The sequence below is a fragment of the Oncorhynchus nerka genome, linkage group LG22 (assembly GCF_034236695.1).
Source record: "Oncorhynchus nerka isolate Pitt River linkage group LG22, Oner_Uvic_2.0, whole genome shotgun sequence".
Classification (NCBI taxonomy): Eukaryota; Metazoa; Chordata; class Actinopteri; order Salmoniformes; family Salmonidae; genus Oncorhynchus; species Oncorhynchus nerka.
In genome coordinates, this window is record NC_088417.1 from 77,279,676 (window position 1) to 77,302,828 (window position 23,153).

Consider the following 23,153-nt stretch of genomic DNA (forward strand, 5'->3'; position numbering starts at 1 on the left):
AAGGCACCTAAAGGACTCTCAGACCATGAGAAACAAGATTCTCTGGTCTGATGAAAGATTGAACTCTTTGGCCTGAATGCCAAGCTTCGCATCTGGACGAAACCTGGCACCATCCCTACGGTGAGGCATGGTGGTGGCAGAATCATGCTTTGGGGATGTTTGTCAGTGGCAGGGACTGGGAGACTAGTCAGGATCGAGGGAAAGATTAATCAGAGCAAAGTACCGAGAGATCCTTGAAAGCCTGCTCCAGAGTGCTCAGGACCTTAGACTGGGGTGAAGGTTCACCTCCCACAGGACCACAACCCTAAGCACACAGCCAAGACAATGCAGGAGTAGCTTCGGGACAAGTCTCTGAATGTCCTTAAGTGACCCAGCAAAATTCCGGACCTGAACCCGATCGAACATCTCTGGAGAGACCTGAAAATAGTTCTGCAGCGACGCTCCCCATCCAACCTGACAGAGCTTGAGAGGGTCAGCAGAGAATAAACTTGTAGGTTCATATCGTTATACCCAAGAAGACTCGAGGTTGTAATTGCTGCCAAATGTGCTTCAGCAAAGTCCTGAGTAAAGGGTCAGGAATACTTATGTAAATGTGATATTTGCATTTTTATATATTTTTAATACATTTAAAAAAATGTCAAAAAACCTGTTTTTGCTTTGTCATTATTGGGTGTTGTGTGTAGATTGATGAGGGGAAAAACAATTTAATACATTTAGAATAAGGCTGTAACGTAACAAAATGTGGAAAACGTCAAGGGGTCTGAATACTTTCCGAACACACCCCTACAAATCACTTAAATATTACTTTACACCACTGAATGTGGGAGTGATTGGGTGATCACAACCTGTGTTTCCAAAAAGCTCTTTTGATATCTAATTTGGTTAGAGGTAGGGGAAAACAGGCAAAAACAAAGGGCCACAGCTTTTTGATTATCACATGGAATGAGGGAATTCATGCCAGCTCAGCTTTTCATTTTTTATTAATTCGTAAACATAAAAATAATAATAATAATAATCACCTTTGACATTATGGGGTATTGCGTGTAGGCCAGGGACACACCATCTAAATTGAATCAATTTCAAATTCAATCTGTGACACAACATGTGGAAAAAGTCAAGAGGTGTGAATACTTTCTGAAGGCTCTGTATTTGCACACACGCGTGTGCCTACTCACACACTTGAAGGGTGTGCTTAAGGAGCGGAGTTCCCCTGCAGCTACTCCAAAATCCCCATCTGCCAGCTGAATGTTGACTCCCTGAGTGCGTTCTATGCAGACTGGTAGTATGCCCGCTCACTCTGCCACTCTACGGGTTTTACCTCACCTTCTGAGATGATGCAGTTTAAAGGGTAGCTCTGTGAAATATACTGACTGAGTCAGGGTTTCCTCAGAGAACTGCTCAACACTATGCATTTGAGAGGCTGGGTAATTTAAATATTTGTCTTCAAGCTATTTCCATGTGTGCTGCTATTTATACAATACATAATCCATTCAAGTGAATGGGTTGCAATATATGACTGCATGTTTCCCAGATTCTTTATTTAGAATCTGGTGCTTCTACACCTGCATTGCTTGCTGTTTGTGGTTTTAGGCTGGGTTTCTGTACAGCACTTTGATATATCAGCTGATGTAAGAATGGCTTTATAAATACATTTGATTTTGATTTGATTTTGATTTAGTGGTATAGCTACACCAGATTAGTTTTGTCCCTGCACATACTGTATGTCTCTGGGAACTCCTATACTGTCCAATTGCCAGTCATTTGATTGGCTGTTGGGCCTCATATAGGTGGTTCTAAATCAAATTTACCCAGCTCATCTGTAGGCTTTGGAGAAAAACAAATCACTGTTCTAACATGTAAATGCCAACCTCATAGTGGTCAGTTGGAATAATGAAATAATAATCACAATAATAATACATTTAATTTGTATAGCGCTTTTCATTACAGAGTTATCTCAAAGCAATAAAGACAACACGTTTAGAATCAAGGCAGGTAAGATAGCAACTAGTGGGCTTGGTGCTAAATACATTTTAGATTGGGACTAGGACTATGAAAAAGACCGTGTAGAAATGGGTTTCTAGGCCTGTTTTGTGATGGTGATGGTGCAGCTCTCAGATGGTCAGGGAGAGCATTCGGTCCCCCATTGTTCAGAGACGTGTCTTGAGGACTTGAAGCAGCAGGGAGTAGCTAGAGCGGAGAGTGTGAGGTGGCTCGCTGATTGAGATGAGGTCACTGATGTGGGTGGGGCTCAATCCATTCAAGGTTTTAATTAAACACAAGCATAAAGGTTTTTAAGTTGATCCTGTAGATGACTGGTAGCCATTGGAGTTGGGACAGGATCGGGGTGATGTGTTCTGACTTCTTGGTCCTGGTCAGGACCCTGGCAGCACTGTTCTGGATTAGTTGGAGCCTTTGTAGTGATTTGGCTGGGAGGCCCCCAAACAGCGCATTGCCGTAGTCGATCCAAGAGAAAATGAAGGTGTGGATGAGTTTTTCTGCATCTGGCTGGGAGAGTGATGGTATGATCTGGGAAATAGATAGAGGATTTGATTAAAAAAATCTCAACAGGGGCGTATACATACCAGGGGAAATGTAATGTTAATCCATGTCCCCATGTGTTATTAAACACAACACAGAGAGCTCCAGCTCAACCAACCAAAAGTGACTTAATTACCTGACATTTACAAGTCACGCTATTTATTTGTGTTCATGTTTAAATATGCCCTGCCTGTTGAATATTCATGTACCTCCCTTGCTTGCACACAGGTTAATATTTGTCTGATGAATAACTAAAGGCTGATGAATAATGGATGGACCTGTCTGTTTGTTACCAGCGTTGGGTCTGCCTGGCTGTGTGTGTCTGGCTGTGTCTGGTGTCTAAGGTGTCCATGCTGTCAGCTTGTGGAAGGTGACTCCAGAGATCACAATTAACTATCTACTCTGGCTTTTTGCACTTTTACACAGTCAGTATTGAGAGCGTTTACGCAGTCATGGTTTGGCATATTGAGACAGGGACATACTGTACCGGAGGAAGTTTTAAAATGCCTGTTTTAAATGTCATTATAAATTAAGCTAAAATGTGTCTATTATCATTGTATTTAAAAGACACCATGTACCTGATGTATTTTAAAGTTTGGTCTCTTTCTTTCCATGAGCATCCTACGTGTGTTTGGCTCCTGTGTGTGCTCCATCGGTGTTGAAGTCCTTTGTCAGAGTGATTATGGATGTTGGTGTCCAGGCATGGAAAGTGGTTTAGCATGTGTTGCTCTATAATCATTATGTGTAAATGATGAGATCCACAATGGCAAACGAATATCCCTTGTGATTTGCTAACTACAACTGGAGTTATGGTAGTTATCCTACTTGTATTAAAACTAACTGGATATCAAGACACATTTAGTGTTGGCAAACGTGGTAATGCAATGCAAATCACATATATTCCAAAGCATATAAAAACATGTTTTCTTCATACAATCCTATAGGCAATTTAAATCCAATATATTGAAATATACAGCATCCCACAATATTTGAAGTGTGCATTGATGTGTCCATTTGTCCATGCTGCCTAACTACAGTATGTGAAGGCATGCACTCCCAGCAGGGTAGGACTGCCTGACCCAGCCTATTCACATTCTAATTGGTAAATGAGACAATGGTTGCACCTCTGGAATACCTTGTTTGTTAGGCCAGGGAGCAGGGTGACGGGATCTTTCTCTGGCTTATCAGTTAGTTCAGTTGGGCGGCTTTGCTTTACCGAGCCCTAGGTTGTAGTGTCAACACGGAGTATCTACAGTATCAGGTGTTCTTGTAGAGTGTGCCTGTATCACTGCAACAGAGGGTGTTAGGAGAAGTACCTTTGCCATCCATGTTCACTTTCTTAAGTTGTTGATACTATTTGTCTTAGCCTAATTATTCTGTATGTTATTAAACCGGCCAATGTCAGTAGATTTGACACATAATCCATCATTTGAATTGTTGCGTTGATTACGTAAACATGATTAACCACTGATATTTTAATAACACAACACATTGAAGGGTAAAATGTGTTTTATGAAAACATCTGCAAGGATTGACTTAATATCCCTGTGATTATGGTTCCACCTCACTCCAGTGAACTGTGTTAACTGTAGTAGTAATCATGGGAGTACAGTATTCAGGCTGGAGCTGTAATAACACACACTGCTGCTGACTGACATATTCATAGGCAGATAGAATTAAGGCCTCCACTCAGAGCTGGTCACATGCATCTGCTATCATCACCTCCCTGTCTGTGTCTCAGCTCCACAGTGGATGGATGTAGTGTTCTGTCTCAGCCAGTCTGTGCATGGTGCTGGTACAGTACAGGGCAGCCGGCATTGCTGCTGTTGTACCCTGTGTTAGGGCCAGTGAGGGCCATGGGGGGGTCGTTGGAAATGTAATTGCCTCTATGTATGCAAAACAGTGAGGCACTGTGAATGTTCACAGAACTGTGTGTTAAAATAGGGAGCTGCGCATGGGTGAGAAGTTATGGTTCTTTTTGTGTGGTTGGATGGATACTCTGAAGGACGTGTAGGGCACTGAGCAGCGATGGGGCTGGCTTTAACTGCAGTGTGGAATCAATATGTGGAACCTCCATGCAGACTGTCAGGGCTACACATATTGCACTATAATTTATACTATAATGACTCAGTCGAGATAACAGTCATCAACAAGCCCCTGGGAAGTTTTGAGGGTCTCTCACTCTATTTACCAACTAATATAAGTTTTCAGGAATAGATGTCATGGTCAGTTTGTGTGTGTATATGCATATGTTTGTGGGCTGGGTTTGGGTCAGGGGGAGTGCAGGCAGGAAGGGAAGACATTAAAATGAGATGGTAACACAGTAGCAGTGATATAGGTGTTTTATGGTACGTAATACATCATTAAACCATGCTTATGACGTCTGGATCACTTCAAAAAGACTTCATAATGTACACATCTTAGTGTTACTAAAAAGGGAAATCTGTGTCTGAGAGTAGACCAGTGATTCAGACTAGAGCTCAGCTGCGCAAAAGGCAGTCGGGGCTCTCTGTGGAAAACAGCTGTTGAATTGAGAAAGGTGAAGAGAGCACTTGGCAGAGATGTAAGGTGAGCAGGGGAAATTAAACGCGGCGTGAGCTGAATTTGTCTGAGTGAGTCAGAGCCTTCATTTCTCTGATCCCATACATATGAGTTGTCCTGAAGGCTGTGAGACGTACTCTATGGTCAGTGTGTGTCAGCCTTTCTCTGCCTCAGGCTGCTTCAACTTAGCATCTAATTTGGAGCTGTGGATATTTCTGGGTTGATCATCTGATACAGAATGACATGAGGAAACACATTGGAACCCAACAGATACGCTGTATATCAGACTATGAAAAGATGGGGGGGGGGGGGGGGTGTAGCTGTAGGGCTATTGTCACCTGTCAGGTACAGTGGATGCTGGCCTTGAGATGCTCAGCTGATGTCAGAGAGCGATCACATTGATTAAAAGCTGCAGCCTTGGAGCCGTGTTCTGTCTCAGCATGTTTAATGCCATGAGACACTGTTTGACTGATGCAAAGAGAAAGCCCAGTAGGAGGTGGAGGAGTGGAGCACCATGAGAGTGTGAAAATGTCAATATTAGAACGAAGTAGAAAATAATAGTAAAGGACAAGATGTCAGGTCACTGACTATCCCAATGGTTGTGTGTGTGTGGATGCCAAGGGAATTCAGGCTTCACAAAAAAAAATCCAACAAAAAAACATGTAAAATAATGTATTTTTCTTCTCTCTGTGTTTCATTACTATCCTTCAATTCGCAAGAGGCTGAATGTGTCTCACAGGAGAAAACATCTGAGCGAGTGAAACAGTGCCCCTCTGTCTCTGTATGTGTAGCCCATCTATCTGATGCTGTCTGGTCAAAAAGAGTATGATATTGAATGCAAGGGAAACCAGCAGCATATGGCCTTCCCTTTATATATTTTGTTACGCAATAATAGCCAGTCAGCATTGAGCTTTATTTATTTAACCTTTATTTAAGCTAAACTGAGGGATTTGAACTTGTAGTTTTACTTAATTCTAAGTAACTGGCCAATGATTATAACGGTGATTCTGATTCAACCATTAAGTCATACATTGTGCCCCTGGCCTGAGAGGATGGAAGTTCAACATGTAGCTAGATGTAGTAGGCTAATGTTAACTATCTGGCTAATCGTTGCCCATGAAACAAAGTAAGGCTAGCGAGCAAGCATTTTATTCAGGTAGCCTAGGACAACAAAAAATAAAAGCATTTACTGTATGATAGAGTCATAGACCGTTTTGTCAACATGGTTGGCGGTTTTCTACAAGTAGGGTGAGTTGACATGTTTTTTTCTACTTACACACACACACACACTCAAACAAAGCACACACACACACTCAAACAAAGCACACACACACACACACACACTCAAACAAAGCACACAGACAAACAGGTGATTTGATGATGTTGAAGTTGAAATGGTGCTGGAATAGTGGAGGCAACTCCTGTTTTCTTTGTAACTTGCAGTAGCTCTCCGTGGGTTCTTTTACCCACATACTGCTGTGTGTGTGTGTGTGTGTGTGTGTGTGTGTGTGTGTGTGTGTGTGTGTGTGTGTGTGTGTGTGTGTGTGTGTGTGTGTGTGTGTGTGTGTGTGTGTGTGTGTGTGTGAGTGAGGTCGGGCGTGTGGGCGCTTGGGCGTATGGGCACATGTTTATGTGCTTGCTCTGTAATCAGCCTGTCAAAGGCATGAAGGCTGTGTGAAGGGCATGTGTGTATGGCTGGGTGTTCCATCATAAAGAGGCTCTGAGATATACCATGGACAGCTGACTGCCCTGCTTCAAAGACAGAGTATTTTGTTATTCTGAACCTAGACTGTTCTCAGGGCAGGCCAGCTGGTTTTGACTAGCATAAGTTACTTTTTGTAGCAGGTAGAGAGAACAGGTCAGGAAAATGAATGTGGCAGGTTAGGAGAATTAGGTTGAGGTTTGGAAAAGGGTTAGGATGAGCTAAAATGCTAAAATTGTCCCTGACGCGAGTCAAACATCCAGCTACATCCAGACCTTCCCTGAGAACAGCCTGTGTTTCCACTAATGTGTTTCTGCTTCAAACACCTCTTTGTAAATACAAACAATATGTCTGTTCGGTCAGTATTTCATACGATACATGGGATTGAGTTTTAAACTCAATTTTCATTTCATACTGTACATTTCTGACATGCAAAATGTCATGTTTTACTTGCTACACTATGACGAATGTTTCTGGTGAGAGAGTTTATATTAACTTACATGTAAATGCATAAAAAATAAATGAGTGGATTATGGAATTCGCCGACGTTCCATTTCAAATGTTATTTACATGGTGTTGAAGGAATTTCAAATGTTATTAACATGGTGTTGAAGGAATTTCAAATGTTATTAACATGGTGTTGAAGGAATTTCAAATGTTATTAACATGGTGTTAAAGGAATTTCAAATCAATGTTCATTTTGGAGTTGTCAACTTGACACTCCTGAGCTTGGGGATACAGCTCTCATTTAGCACAGTCTGCTGAATCTATTGGCTGTGCTCCACATGACTGGGCAGACACTGCTCACCATATAGCTGTCAGTCAGAGGCAACGATCAGGAGGCTAACAGATGCAGCAGAGTCCATGTGGTCACATCCACTGAAGTCCTGTATTGGGACGGGCAGGACATCTCACAGCCCTCTGCTGTGGAAATAAAAAAAAAGTTATTTAAGAGTAGCAGCGCTTCCTAAGTGCAGTATGCAATGTCTTTTTATATCGACTCTCCCTGTCCAAGATGGGAGTGTTGTTTGATTAGGTTGTGTTTATTCAGTGCATCAGCAGTCCCAGGTTACCAGTCAGTCTTTGGCTAAAAACGACTGAGAACCATTAACAGAGGCTTATTGTTCAACCTGCTGGAACCATACTGTGCGTAGGATTGGGTTAGAATCCTCCCCTCCTCTCAATTCACACTGCCCTCGTTGGCACTGTATACAGCTCCATGATGATTCATGCCATTAAACCCACAGGGGGATCTCTATAATACCTTCTCTAAGTTCATCCCTGTTCAGGAAAAGGTAACACAGGAAAAGGCCCCAGAACCAGAACACACAAACCCCATAACTCGGGCACGAACACTACCCCAAGGAATGGGTGAACTAATCTGTGGTGCTGCTTGCTGAATAGCATCTCAAATAGATTGCATTTTTGGGGGTAATATTATTCAATTCCTTTGTTCTGCCAGATGGTCCGTGCAGCTAGAATTACTTCATCAGGAAGCTACTATCCTGTGTGGCAAATGGACATGTATTCTGGGGGAAAGGAATCTTAAATAGGGGCTCTGTGAGGGCACTCCTTGCTTATTGAGATAAATATGGCTGGCAGCTGAGGAAGGGCACAGAACCTGCTGCTGGGGGGCCTGGAGCCCTAGACCCTGCAGACTGGAGTACAGTAGGCCTCATTTGGGATATATAGGAGGAAAGGCGGAAAAACTTTCTTCTTACTTCCCAAGTCTGAGTGTTCTCACTTCTCATCCCATCTGAATTATGGGGAAGTGTTGGGTAACCTGCTGTTTTAATCTAGCCTTATTCAGGATGACTCGGTTCCCATTTATATTGTACAGCTGAAGAAAGTCAATGCATTTAACGCTACTCTATGACACGCAGCAGTTTTTAACCCTGGACTGGGTGAAAACAACATCTCCTCTACCTTGCTGATGTAAGGAACACATGGAATAATACAGCAAATTAGTTCAAAGCTAATGATATCAAAAGTCAGAATAGAGAACATTTGTATGCATGGTTGTTCATTTAGAGCTAATAGATTTCTGCACAATGCCCTAATGGTTGATGATTGTTCAGTGAAAGTGTAACTAGAAGGGGTTGCAGTAGGACAGCTATATGGTATATTTGTGATGGGTGCTGATTACCACAGCATGCTTTTAAGAATCCCCTGGCTCTGGTGTTGCTACAGCTCTGACTGGAGGTCTCTAATTCTACTCTGTGTGGGTAAGTAAGAGGCCCTCTGATACCATGTGACATTGTGTTTTCTTGTTTGGCTGAAAGCCTAACAGTACAAATAAACATCTAAAACATTGCATCCAGTTTACATATTTTGTTTGTCAGTTGCACGTGACATGAAACTGCTGAGACCTTGAAGGGTTGGGAGCAGAGAGGAGAAGGTGGGGAAGGGGGGCCAGGAAATCAGTAAGATAGGAGTGACACAGAATGGGTAGATAACAGTTACTGAGTAGAGACAAAAAGGGAATGAAAGCTTAGTTGGTTTCTGGAAATAAGGTGTTAAACATGGAAACATTGCCCAGAAATTATTCAGCACATCAGGCCGAAATAGTAGCATTGACTAGTGCCTGTGAAATAAGAAAGGAGAGAAAGGTTACTGTTTACATAGACAAGCACATATACATCTAAGACCATACAAAGCAGCACAGATAACTCTTAAAATAGATAAGACACTTGACAGAGAATTGTTTAGATTTGCGTCAATATTGATACAGGGGCGGAGCCATGTATCAAAGGGGGGATAGGATAGGACACTTTTTGGTCTATTGGATAATAATAAAAAACGTTTTTTTTATAGCGTTACCAACTTACTTGGCAGACACGATTATGGTAACTGAAATGTCAGCCAGAATGCAAGCAGAGCCCCTGACAGAGCAGATACTGACAGAGTCGTCCAGAGCCAAGGGCCGGTGCGGATCGTGCAGATGAAAGATCTTAACTTCTTCGATATAGGGGGCGCTCTTTTCATTTTTGGATGAAAAACGTTCCCGTTTTAAACAAGATATTTTGTTACGAAAAGATGCTCGACTATGCATATAATTGACAGCTTTGGAAAGAAAACACTCTGACGTTTCCAAAACTGCAAAGATATTGTCTGTGAGTGCCACAGAACTGATGTTACAGGCGAAACCCAGATAAAAATCCAATCAGGAAGTGCCGCATTTTTTAAAACCGCCTCATTCCAATGACTCCTTATATGGCTGTGAAGGAGCTAGGAGTCATCTTACGTTTTCCGTTTTCCCCAAGGTGTCTACAGCATTGTGACGTATTTGTAGGCATATCATTGGAAGATTGACCATAAGAGACTACATCTACCAGGTCGTCGCTTGGTGTCCTCCGTTGCAATTATTGCGCAATCTCCGACTGCAGTATTTTTCCGTTTGCTTCTGATGACAAGCCAACTGCCACCACTGATAGATTATCGAATAGATATGTGAAAAACACCTTGAGGATTGATTCTAAACAAAGTTTGCCATGTTTCTGTCGATATTATGGAGCTAATTTGGAAAAAAGTTTGGCGTTGTAAGTGACTGCATTTTCCGGTATTTTTCTTAGCCAAACGTGATGAACAAAACGGAGCTATTTCTCTTACACAAATAATCTTTTGGGAAAAAAAAGAACATTTGCTATCTAACTAAGAGTCTCGTCATTGAAAACATCCGAAGTTCTTCAAAGGTAAATTATTTTATTTGAATGCTTTTCTTGTTTTTGTGAAAATGTTGCCTGCTGAATGCTAGGCTTAATGCTATGCTAGGCTATCAATACTCTTACACAAATGCTTGTGTAGCTTTGGTTGAAAAGCATATTTTGAAAATCTGAGATGACAGTGTTGTTAACAAAAGGCTAAGCTTGTGTTTCAATATATTTATTTCATTTCATTTGCGATTTTCATGAATAGGAAACGTTGCGTTAATGAGCTTGAGGCTATGATTACGCTCCCGGATACGGGATTGCTCGACGCTAGAGGTTAAGGAATTGATTGAGGTGGAAACTGGTTATGAGGATTCTAACCTATGGTTAGAATGGATTCAGTATACAGCCAGATCTGTAGCGAAAGAGGAATGTTATGCCTGCGCCACAGCAAAACCTCAGTTGACAACCATTCCCTTTCCATTTGATGGAATTGATACACCCAGGGGAATGGCCTGTATGGTAAAGCTGTTCATGAGGGCAGGGAAGCCACACAATGACATTTGCATTGAACTGCATTATCCATATCCCCATGTGCCCATTACATCCAGACTTCCCCCTTTCATAGTTACAGGAGGACATTATTATTGCATGGCTCGCTACGTCACATTCTCTGCAACAGGACAGAGAATGTTACAACTGACAAGACAACGAGGGACCTGACTGGCAGATGAAAAGGCCTAGAGCGGATGTCTGGTGGTTTGTGGAGGGGTGAGGCTGTGGCCTGACCCGCCTACCAATTGGACCGGTAGTTGTGCACTAGTGCAGTTAGACATGCCCTTCACCCTTATCAACCATGAGGACCTAGAACCAGGTAGATGAGAGAGAAGGAGTGCTCCGTCCGGATCTTTTGACAATAGAGTTTACATAGGATAGCATTGGATATGTTACTGGCTGAAAAGGATGGTGGGTGTCATATTCGGAGCAGAATGCTGTACTTTCATCCATGATAACACAGCTCCAGACGGATCAGTGACCAAGGGCCTGGCTGGTTTAACCACATTAGCTCACGAATTGGCAGGGAACTCTGGGGTAGATGATGCTCTAACAAATTGGTTTGATAGTATGTTTGGGAAATGGAGAAATGTCATAATCACTGTGTTGTGGGCAACCTTCATCTGTATGAATGTTTTGGTTCTGTTTGGATGTTTGGTCCCCTGTGTGAATGTTTTGCTATCAGGACTCTGGAGAGGTCAATGATGCAACAGATGGTGAGGTACGGAACGATTTCGCGCTCCGGCCTGTGTGATGACGAATACAGGCTTCAAGGCCTAGGAGATGGCACCGTTTCTTTCAACTACGAGGAGCCCATGTTGGATGAAACTGTTTTTGAGGGTTAAGACTGTATTTTCATGAAGATTGTAATAAAAATCCTGACAGGAAGCGTTGCAATTGGATATAGGCATATAACAGTCATGGATGAATATCAAATGTACATACGTACATGTATAGGTTAGGATTAATTTTGGATACTATTTATGTTTCCATATAGTATATTAGGTATCAGTGTGTATTATTTAGTCATTCAGGGTGGATTGTTAATAGAATTATATGATTAGAATGATTAGAATATTACCCTCTGAAACCATATGATTGTATGAAATTGATTAGAATCATTAGACTATTTTAATGCTGTGTGTGAGTTAGTCGGTAGAAATATATTTGAGAGTGTAGTTCGTAGTCAGAATGAATGTATTGGTGACAATATATCTAGTATCTTGATAACGGACTGTCTGAGCAAGATTCGGGGCCGACCTTGGCTGGGGCACTGAGAACTTCCCAGGGTCTCTCCCTATGTAGGCTGCGTAGCAGGACAGTGTGGGCGTATGATAACTAATGTTTTGTGTGGAAGTATGTGTGTCACTATAAAATGAAGGTCTTTGTACTGTGCACGCTAGAACGTTCCCGCGAATATACCTTTTTGACTATTCTAGCTGGGCCTCCGTCTGTTTCATTCGACCAGGATCTTACAAATTCTGGTTTGCAGACAGTAATATAATTAAATTGGGTTATGTACTTGGAGAACATAATTCTCTTATCAGGTAAGTAAGAGGCCCTCTGATACCATGTGACATCGTGTTTTCTTGTTTGGCTGAAAGCCTAACAGTACAAATAAACATCTAAAACATTGCATCCAGTTTCCATATTTTGTTTGTCAGTTGCACGTGACATGAAACACGGTGAGCCCTTAACAATACGATAAATGCTTTTAACATCCTGCCATCTAAGATGACCTTAATGCTTGTAACAGCACACCACTGATGTGGCTCATTACCTTGAGACACTGGTCATTTCATTTCACAGACTTAGTTTTCATCAGCTGCCTTGACCGCCTGCCCATTAACTAAATGAAGGCTTGGCTGAAAATGTCTGACTCCAAGCAAGACCTCCGGCTTGCTTAGCTGGGCCAGTGAGCTTCACTGACGGGGCACCACACATTCCAAATGAAAGCCTGACTCAGCCAGAAAGGGGGAAAGTGGGTGGGTGGGTGAGAGAGAGAGCGACAAAGAGAGAGAGAGAAAGAGACAAACCCAGAGAGACAGAGTCAAACAAATGGAGTGAGAAAGTGACAGAGGGGTATCTCTGCGATGACCGTGACTGTATTCCTAGTTACTGTATATGTACATATCGACGTCAATTACCTCGTACCCCTGCACATCGACTTGGTGCTGGTACCCCGTGTATGTAGCCAAGTTACTCATTGTGCATTTATTTCACTTTAATTGTCACGTGTTATACTTTTCTATTATTTCTCCCTTTTCTTTTATTGTTGGGAAGGGCCTGTAAGTAAGCATTTCACTGTTAGTCCACCCATCATTTGATTTGTTTGAAGTGGAGACATCTCTTCAAGAGGTGTGACGGTGTAGGCAGGCGCTGTCTATAGTCATCATGACACATCCCACCTTTACTTCTACACGAGAATGACTGGAATGTCTAAAACAAATGGTTGTGGAGCAGCTAGCAGAGAGAGTAAAAACATGTAGCTCCATGTACATTATGGATCAGTTTGGTTGAACCTTTTACTGCAGTGGGCTAATTCAGGGTCACACAGTGTTTTCTTGGTAGTCTTAAACAAATCTACTTTGAAACAAAAGTATACACCTCACACACATGGTTATAGGCTTAAAAAAGAAGACACCTGTACCATGTAGAGAGTTTTCATCTCCATTTGACACTTTATATATATCACAGAAGACTGAAATATAACAAAGCAGTTTGACATAGAAATCCTGGATTTTTGGCATAAAAAATCTATAAAAAATGATTTATTATGAAATTATGAAACAGATGAACACATTCCACACACGAGGCCACTAGGTCATTTGACTGCAGGAAAGGGCTACTATGTCTCTAGTTAGGCATGATGATGAAATAACACTAGGGTATCTTGCATTCCTGGTACATTAGATACGATGGGACTTACTGTTATCCTGTGGTTCCTGCTTCCAAGTCTTGTCTTACTCTCCTTTTATTTTTTCTTGTGAATTGATTTTCTCCTGTTCTATCTTGCATGATGGACTACCTCTACAGATGTAGGATATTACTTTGAGCGAGTTTACTACAGCAGGAAAATAATCCTGTAGCTACAGGAAATGATGAATTATTATGTGGATTATAATTTAATGGATGTTTTTGTTGGAGTTTATACATTTTTTGTATAAACTGCTACAAGTCTGAAATGTTAGAGTGGAAATTACAAACTTTAGTAGCCTTTTTCATCCTCAAATACAGTGCCAATACTGTATGTAACTTTTTGGGCGACCTGACCAAATTCACATAGAAATGTGAGTTATAGATCTATCATTCTACTTGAAAGCAATCTAAGAAGTGGTAGATGTGCACTATTTCTATACTTCCGTTCTTAAGTTTTTAAGACTTTTGGGCCTTTTACTTTCGGTTTTGTTACATCAGCTTCAACAACAATATTTTTGGTTATAGAAAATATATTTCACAGTAGTGTACATGGTACAATGATTCTCTACACTATACTGTCTTATTTTGCCACATAAACTGAAATTGGACAAAGTATTAGAGTTTTAGCAACCAGCAATGGTTTCTGCATAGAGCAACTTTAAATGTCCTGCATTTCAGGAAAGTTCAACTGCAACAGGTTCATCAAATTAGACCCTACATCTGTAGCTGCCTGTACACCATTTCAGTTCCTGCACTACTTTATCTGCCAACACATGATTACTGTTACTTTAGGAGGGAGCATTGAGGCTGAATATCATATGCAGTGTAATGATGCCATCCATGTGGTGTCAGCTCAATACTGCCAAGGTGAGATTCACACTCCGATCGATGTGTTAAGCCATTCAGCTTATAGACCAGAGTCAGGGCTGAGGTGCTATAAACAGACAGAAAAATAAATCCACCTCACCAAACGAGCATGAAAAGAAGAACCTAGTGAACTTCTGTATGAAGGCTAAGACTACATTTGATAACACAGGGCAAATGAGGCTCAGGCAAGTTAAAATGCATCAAGACGAGGCTAACCAACATTAATACCTTATCATTGATAAAAAAAAAGTTGCCTGAAGGCTACACATGTTCTTCATCACATACAGTGCATTCGAAAAGTGTTAAGACCCCTTGACTTTTTCCACATGTTGTTACGTTACAGCCATATTCTAAAATTTATTAAATTAATTGTTTTCCTCGTCAATCTACAGGAACATACAGAAATACCTTATTTACATATGTATTCAGATCCTTTGCTATGATACTTTAAACTGAGCTCAGGTGCATCCTGTTTCCATTGATCATACTTGAGATGTTTCTACTTGATTGGAGTCCACCTGTGTAAAATTAAATTGATTGGACATGATTTGGAAAGGCACACACCAGTCTATATAAGGTCCCACTGTTGACAGTGCATGTCAGAGCAAAAACCAAGCCATGAGGTCGAAGGAAGTGTCCATAAAGCTCAGAGACAGGATTGTGTCGAAGCACAGATCTGGGGTAAAGAAGGGTAAAGGGTAAAGAAAATGTCTGCAGCATTGATGGTCCCCAACAAACACAGTGGCCTCCATCATTCTTAAATTGAAGAAGTTTAGAACCACCGAGACTCTACCTAGAGGTGGCCGCCCGGCTAAACTGAGCAATTGGGGGAGAAGGGCCTTGGTCAGGGAGATGACCAAGAAACCAATGGTCACACTGACAGAGCTCCAGAATTCCTCTGTGGAGATGGGAGAACATTACAGAAGGACAACCATCTGTGCAGCACTCCACCAATCAGGCCTTTATGGTAGAGTGCCAGATGGAAGCCACTCCTCAGTAAAAGGCACATGACAGCCCCACTTGGAGTTTTCTAAAAGGCACCTTAAGGACTCTCAGACCAAGAGAAACAATATTCTCTGTCTGATGAAACCAAGGTTGAACTCTTGGCCAGATGCCAAGCGTCACGTCTGGAGGAAACCGGGCACCATCCCTACAGTGAAGCAAAGTACAAAGAGATCCTTGATGAAAACCTTCTCCAGAGCGCCCAGGACTTCAGACTGGGGTGAAGGTTCACCTTCCAACACGACAACGACCCTAAGCACACAGCCAAGACAACGTATGAGTGGCTTTGGGACAAGTCTCTGTATGTCCTTGTGTGGCCCAGCCAGAGCCCGGACTTGAATCCGATCGAAACATCTTTGAAAAGACCTGAAGATGGCTGTGCAGCGACACTCACCATCCAACCTGACAGAGCTTGAGAGGATCTGCAGAGAAGAATGGGAGAAAATCCCCAAATACAGGTGTGTCATACCCAAGAAGTCTCAAGGCTGAAATCGCTGCCAATGGTGCTTCAACAAAGTACTGAGTAAGGGGTCTGAATACTTATGTCGTGATATTTTTCTAATATATATTTTTATACATTTGCAAAATAAATTATCTAAAAACCTGTTTTCACTTCGTCAGTATGGGGTATTGTGTGTAGATTGATGAGGGAAAGGTTGTAATGTAACAAAATGTGGAAAAAGTCAAGTGGTACGAATGCTTTCCCGAATCCACTGTATGAGCGTTGCTCTTTATTATTTGTTGCCCTTTTACGTATTCAGTGAATGGATGATGACAGACAGGTCAAATATTACAGAGCAAAATACGAGTTATTATATGTGTTATATAAAACATTTCACCCTTACTATGATTGAAATTATAACACATGTAGCTATTGCTCACTTTTTAGTTTTGATTATAGGCTGATCTTCTCAAAATTATAGCAATAACATGCATGCATATATCCTATAATTATTGACATTTTTGAAATATCTAACCACAAAAAGGCGTGTGATTTGTTGCTCATCACAAATGCACTGTCCAAATACGGAGTGGTAACTTTTCCATGGAGCGGAAGTTGTACCGTTTGTTGACGCTAGGAGCTGTCCATGGTGCTGAAGCTTCCGCGGCGTGCTAGCTGTCCTGAAGGTGCTGACAGCACAGAGAGCCAGCAATCCGCTTACTGAGCGTTACAATTAAACGGACTCTGCGTTTCAGTTGATTCTTGTCAGATCTGCTCATTGCTCGACTTGCTAAATAAGTGCAAAAGCAGCACGGCTTTCTCTGTGTTTTACAGACCTCACGGACGTTTTATTATTCGTTTGCTTATTTTGCTCCGGAAAGTATTTAATGCAAGGACGTATTCTGTGATCAGAGAGGCACTTCGACTTCAGTAGACATGTGTATGAGAAGAGACTACCAATTACACGTCATCGTTACGGTGTTGGTTCTCGCTGCTGCGGTGACAAACACTCATGGACAAGGTAAGAAATAGATTCAGTCCTACGTGGAGTTAATGTCAGTCAGAGTAGTCTATTTGTGATCTCAGCCCGTAGGGCTCCGCGTACTGTACAATGCCACACAGCTCCTGAAACCAGATCTACAAGTGTGTTTGTGCTTTCAGTAGTTATATATTTATATGCCTAAGTCCATTAAGGGTATGACTCGCTCTATTCTGCCCCCGATGTCCTCACATGCACCGTTGTCTGTCTACAATAAATAAAAATACTAAAAAGCCCAAAGCACTTGAGGGAAGCAGAAAGAAAAAGTCGCAGCCTAGCATATCTTAGGTTACTTACATACTTTCAAGGCATGACGTAATGTTTTGCTATTGTATACTTGAATATGTTTGCATCATTGTATCAATTGAATCAAGCTAGAGCTAGTCATAATAAACTCTGGGACCAAAAGTTAAGCAAGCCCTTTAAAAATGTAATATAAACTATTAAAGATAATTACATAGACATATAATACTAAACATAAAATACACTCTCAAATAACATAGTTAATCATCATCTTGCTTGATTCAAATAAAATGGAAAAGGGTCTCGTGAAACCCATTTTAGGAGTAAAGTACTTAACCTACTTACTATCACAACAAGTTTGTTTTGGTTTTTGGCAACTGGAATCAGAGGGTTTTCAATGCAACTGTAATGGAATGGAATATAATAGTAATGGAAATAAAATACTGCCATTCTGATTAAGAAAACATCAATGAAAAGTCAAATTCGATCAAATAACATAACAAACAATTAGGAGTCGCCTAAAACTAAAATGAACGCAACACTGGGGTGAGCAGCCCTTTATTATTTGTGTGTGAGAGGGTCCATGTGGCAGACAGTAACGAGAGACTGATCCTCAGGAATCGCTGAAGATTACTGACCGAACTGTTTGACATAGTTTCTTGGTACTGCGGGAAGCGCCTCTCTACCTATTTACACAGTGCAATGGTCTTACTTAACATCAGCATAAAAAAATGTAGTTTATTCATTTTTAGATGATTGTCATTAAAGGTAAAAAAAAAAAAGAAGTACAGCTTTTTAAAAACATTTTGACAACCCTGTTTGTAAGCGTTCAAATTATATCAAACTCAAATATGTATCTTTTCAGCAATGAAGGCTTGGATGTCTCATGGTAGGGAGGGGTATGCTAAATGGGTCAACTTTGAGCACCTATATCTCCTGAATGTTTAGGCATACAGGCCCAAAAAGTTGTCGTTTCTACAATGTGCAAACATGTAGGGAAGGTTTGGTTGGAATCAAAAGGGGTGCCGAATGGAACGACCCATAAACACAGCAGCATCACTTGCTCACCGCTCACCACTCTACACTACAGGGAGAACAAAATGCACACAGTGTTTTTAAAGCAATGTAACCTTTGGCAGTTTCCATTAGTGCATTCAGGGCTGCAGCTATTCAACGATAACAATAAGCAGAATAAATGTGCATGTTGTGTTTTCTATGTGTAAACTTGAGCAGTGCTTTTAATGCTTTAGACTTTCAAGAAGCAGAAAACCAAGCCTTGTGCATTACTTTGTATGGTTGAAGTCAGCCTGGATTCAAAGATTTGGTTAGAGACAAATAGCCTAACACCTTGAATTACAATGGTGTGATTACTGCTCAGTGATCAGCATCTATCTTAAGCTATTGTATGGTCTGACCTTTCACCTTTCTTCTTTGTCTTTAAAGAGAGGGAACATGAATGCCATTCATGCTCTTTATAATACACTGGCGCGCGCGCATGCACAAACATTTGTGTTTCCAACATTTTCACAGTAATTCAGAGTGTGTTTGTAACAGTGTTCCACATTATCTGAATGTTTTACTGTAACATGTGCGGTATGGGATCTAGAAGATTGGATTTGGGGATGTTTTATGTATCCTGCAGCTCATTAAATGAATTATGAGCCCCTCCTGGTTGATGGAGATGTCCTTGACACGCCACTGTTGGTTTGAATGTTGTACTAAAGATGAAAGCCTATGATTAGAATAATGAGCTATTGAAGCCTCGTTGTGGAAGAATGGAGGATTATTACCCATGTGCTGGATGTGGGCTCAGCGGCTGCAATACGCCTGGAAACGGGTACTTATTACTCTAAAGAGTTCAAATCCATTTAGATTGTATGACAGAGGTTTTCACTGAAAGTCCATCTTTCATTTTTGGCCTTTGGGGACACAGATATCCACCCCCAGTTTTGTGGGAGCTTGATATTGAGATTGGGTGGGAGCAGCTAGTTCCACTTTCAGATAGATATACTGTAGACAACAAACAAAACCAAATGTAGAAAGCAACTGAGAAAATGAAATATTGTCAACTTCTCATCCTAATAGAATTCCAAGCTAATTTAAGTTGATGTACTTTAAAATGATAGCATGCAGTTTTGCACTCTATAGCCTCAAAAAGACATAAAGCCACCATGAATATAATCTCGGATAGAGCATTTTAGATAAACGGTTGACACCCGCACCTCATCTCAAAGCGAGGAGAGAAAGCTTGTCATTCATGGTGATCCACAGTAATCGTTTCCTCACAGTGTTTTTTGGGAGGGGGGGATGCAGCGGACGTCCCATTCAATTAAACTGCACACCCTTGAATTCTGATCATCCTGTAATTTCATAGGAGGGGATAGAAAATGTTCAACACCTGTTTTTTGAATTACTGGCGATTAACTTCATCAAGGGCTATTCAGCATCTGCACGCTGTCATAATTAGTTTCGCTTTCCTTCAGCTTGTCAATTGTAAATGAGAGTCATTATGCCAGAATGCCCCGTTTTCCGGGCTTGGCACCTGACAGAGCCGTTGCCTGCCTCTCTGCCTCTCTGCCTCTCTCGGCCTCCCAGGTGGAGCATACAGCCTGGCTAAATGCTGGCATTTTCAGCTCTCCATGTGCAAATGCTTTCTGCTCTCACTGTATGTTATGTGCACTCTAATGTGAGTCATCTTTTCAAATGTGGATTCAGAGGTTTATGTTTCTGTGGAAACTATTCTGTAAATATCATGTTTACTAAATCTTTTTTTTTACACTGAAATTATTCTGTCACTTGGACATTTTGTTGCTGTATTTTTTCAGTGTAAAATGAATTCAGTTTCTCTTGTACAGCTAAATAAGGGGTGGCTTTGTAGTCAAAACCTTAGCCTAGAGAGGAGCATGGATATAACGATGTGCGCTGAGAGTCGGGAAACAAGTTCAAGGAGTGAGTGTTTTAATAAATAAACACAACATAATACAAAATAAGAAGAATGAACAACGCACAGACATGACACAGGAACAGAAACAATGACGCCTGGGGAAGGAACCAAAGGGAGTGACATATACAGGGAAGGTAATCAAGGAGGTGATAGAGTCCAGGTGAGTCTGACGCGCAGGTGTGCATAATGATGGTAACAGGTGTGTGCCATAATGAGCAGCCTGGTGACCCAGAGGCCGGAGATGGAGCACACATGACAATGGAACCTTTTTGGCTGTTTACCATTCCTTCACTCTAAGTGGCCCTGGGTATGGCTCTTTGGTGATAGATACGGATTTGATGAGCAGGTTCTTCAGGAGGACTTAAAATCCATTTTCAGATTGTGATGGTTCCTCTCATCGCTCTCCTAGTTATCTCCAGTGGGATGAAGCACATTTAGAAAGGTTCACACCAACCGCAGCCCTTTTCACAAGTGGCGTGCGTTCAGTGGAGGAACTCAAAAATCTCTTCAGGAGCAGATGCCATCACTCACAGCCAATCATTTTATGATATATCACTCTCAACAGAGATGACTGGGGAAAGAAGCAGTTAAGAGAGGGTCAGGGATTGAAAAAGATTAAGTGGATTCTCCCTCCCTCTCTGCCTCTCATGTCCACCTCCATTTGACATCTGACCTCCCAGAGCCTGCTGCTACTTTGTCAACGCAGAGCAGAATGGGCTGAGTTTCCAGCTGTTGTCCCTTAGGCCTGTTGCCTTATCGATCCTACTACCACTCTCCCACTAAAAAACAGTCAGTGTGGTGACCCCCCCGCAGTGTTCATGCTCTGCCAGGCTGCGTACACACCTCTCTAATCAGGAGTGGCGTGTGCAGAGGAGCTGGTTCTCTGAAACGATTAAGCACAGGGACAGCTGCAGCTCTCTTCCCCCTGTTCTGAACGCCAGATCCCATCTAGAAAGCACTTAATCTGGGTCGGCACAGAGGCCCCAGCTGGGTCGGGTAGAGCCATGTGGAAGGCAGCAGGTAATAGCCTGTGTAATGTGTTTGGAGGAGTAGCTTTAGTATTCACAGCCAGCGTTGACCTCAGCCAGGCAGGGCCACCCCCACAGTAACTTCCTCTGAAAAGATGTAATTGAATTCATCAGGAAGGGTAAACATATTCTAAGTAGCAGAGTAAGATAATGATGTTGTGGATAGATCAAGGAAGGGGATAGCAGCTTTACAAGTAATTGAAAATTGGCAAAGCCAAACACAAACATTAGGATTGGTAATGTGTCTGACTTACACAACTGCTTTTTCAGAAAAGCTAGCTAATGCTACTATACTTTGTGGCTGATTCAGATGGCAGATTCGTTTTTATCGACTACTAAAATTCTCACTTCAATCACTCCCCCCTCACAAAACTGATTTATATTTGAGGATAATCTATGTTATGTGATTAGGAGGCAGTTGTGCTAGTTTAGAAACACCACATTTCACATAAACACACATACATACACATGCACACACACTTGCACAGGTACACATTCAGACAACGATTGCAATCAGACAAAGCAGAATATTTGCTTTTGGTGATGTGTTTTTATAGATATTGCTGTGGAAGTACAAAACAATTCCGGGTGTTATCTCAAACTAACTGACCATTGAATAGTTTTCTTTCCTGAGTAGCAGGCAGTCCTGTGGATGTCTATCCATCCAATCATTTTAAGAAAAGAAAATGTTTTAGTTTATTTCCAACGTCACACTTCTTCTTGCCACACATCTCTTAAATGTGTTGTTGCCCCCACTGTATATTTGCTGGTCTTTTCCATTACGGGACAGTGCCACTCCGCTCCTGCTATTTACCTCCTAGCTCTCTCCTTACCAACAGGGCTGTGATGTGGTTGTGGTTGTGAGCCTGCCATTCCTGTGTTTAGAGGTATTTAACCATGATCCCAGATGTATGTATAATTGAGAAGTCCTCACATCTGCTGCCATGTCAGAAATATTGAACATTGTCACTCAGGGCAACCGTGGGGCAGCCTAGTTGTCTTGTCTTTTCCAGTCAGTCATTAGATAACAGTTGAGGAAGGAGGAAGACCCTCTGACTCATGCAGAGCGCTCCATCCACCATGCCTGTTCTGTTCTGTCAGTGCAGATTGTGCAGACTGTTCAGTGAGTGGCCCGTAATAAGGACGCACCTCTCTAGAAGTTGATTAGTTAGCAGTGGACCTTGTCTCTGTTAGGCTGTTAGGCCATTATATTGATTGGTCTGTTTGGCCCAAAGCTGTCTGTCTGTGGTACTGCTGCATCCAAAACAATGCCTGGACTATTTTAGGTTCTAATGAGTCCAAAGCCCAGCTGAGGACCCCTGTGTCCATCACTGTTGTTGATCAAATAAAAACATAGAGATGTATTCTGTTGATTTAGTTATTATATCATATCTTTCATTCATTTTCATATGCATGTTTTCATCACTGGTTTGACTAATTGTTATGCCTTTTGGTTAACTAATACAAGGTTTTCCCACTCGGCACACACTCGTTGAATCAACGTTGTTTCCACGTCATTTCAATGAAATCTGTGTCCAGTGGGTTCTCTCATATGGTGGATTTGGTTAAATGTTGTTCTACTTGTAAATAACACCCCAATCATAAAGGATTGGTAGGCATTTCAATGGATAGTGTCTTTGGACTGTTCATAGCATTCACACTAAAACAAAACTACACACTCCCAGG

The 23,153-nt window shown here is 41.6% G+C and overlaps 1 protein-coding gene across 1 annotated transcript in view; it reads left to right on the forward strand.

Moving 5' to 3' along the window:
- Positions 1-16,926: 16,926 nt before the first annotated feature.
- The window catches only part of LOC115105775 (seizure protein 6 homolog), a 240,090-nt gene continuing 233,863 nt past the window's right edge, over positions 16,927-23,153 (forward strand). Inside the window, exon 1 of the mRNA XM_029628147.2 lies at positions 16,927-17,234. Coding sequence (XP_029484007.2) covers positions 17,150-17,234 — 85 coding nt within the window. The 5' untranslated portion in view covers positions 16,927-17,149. The remainder of the gene's footprint in view (positions 17,235-23,153) is intronic.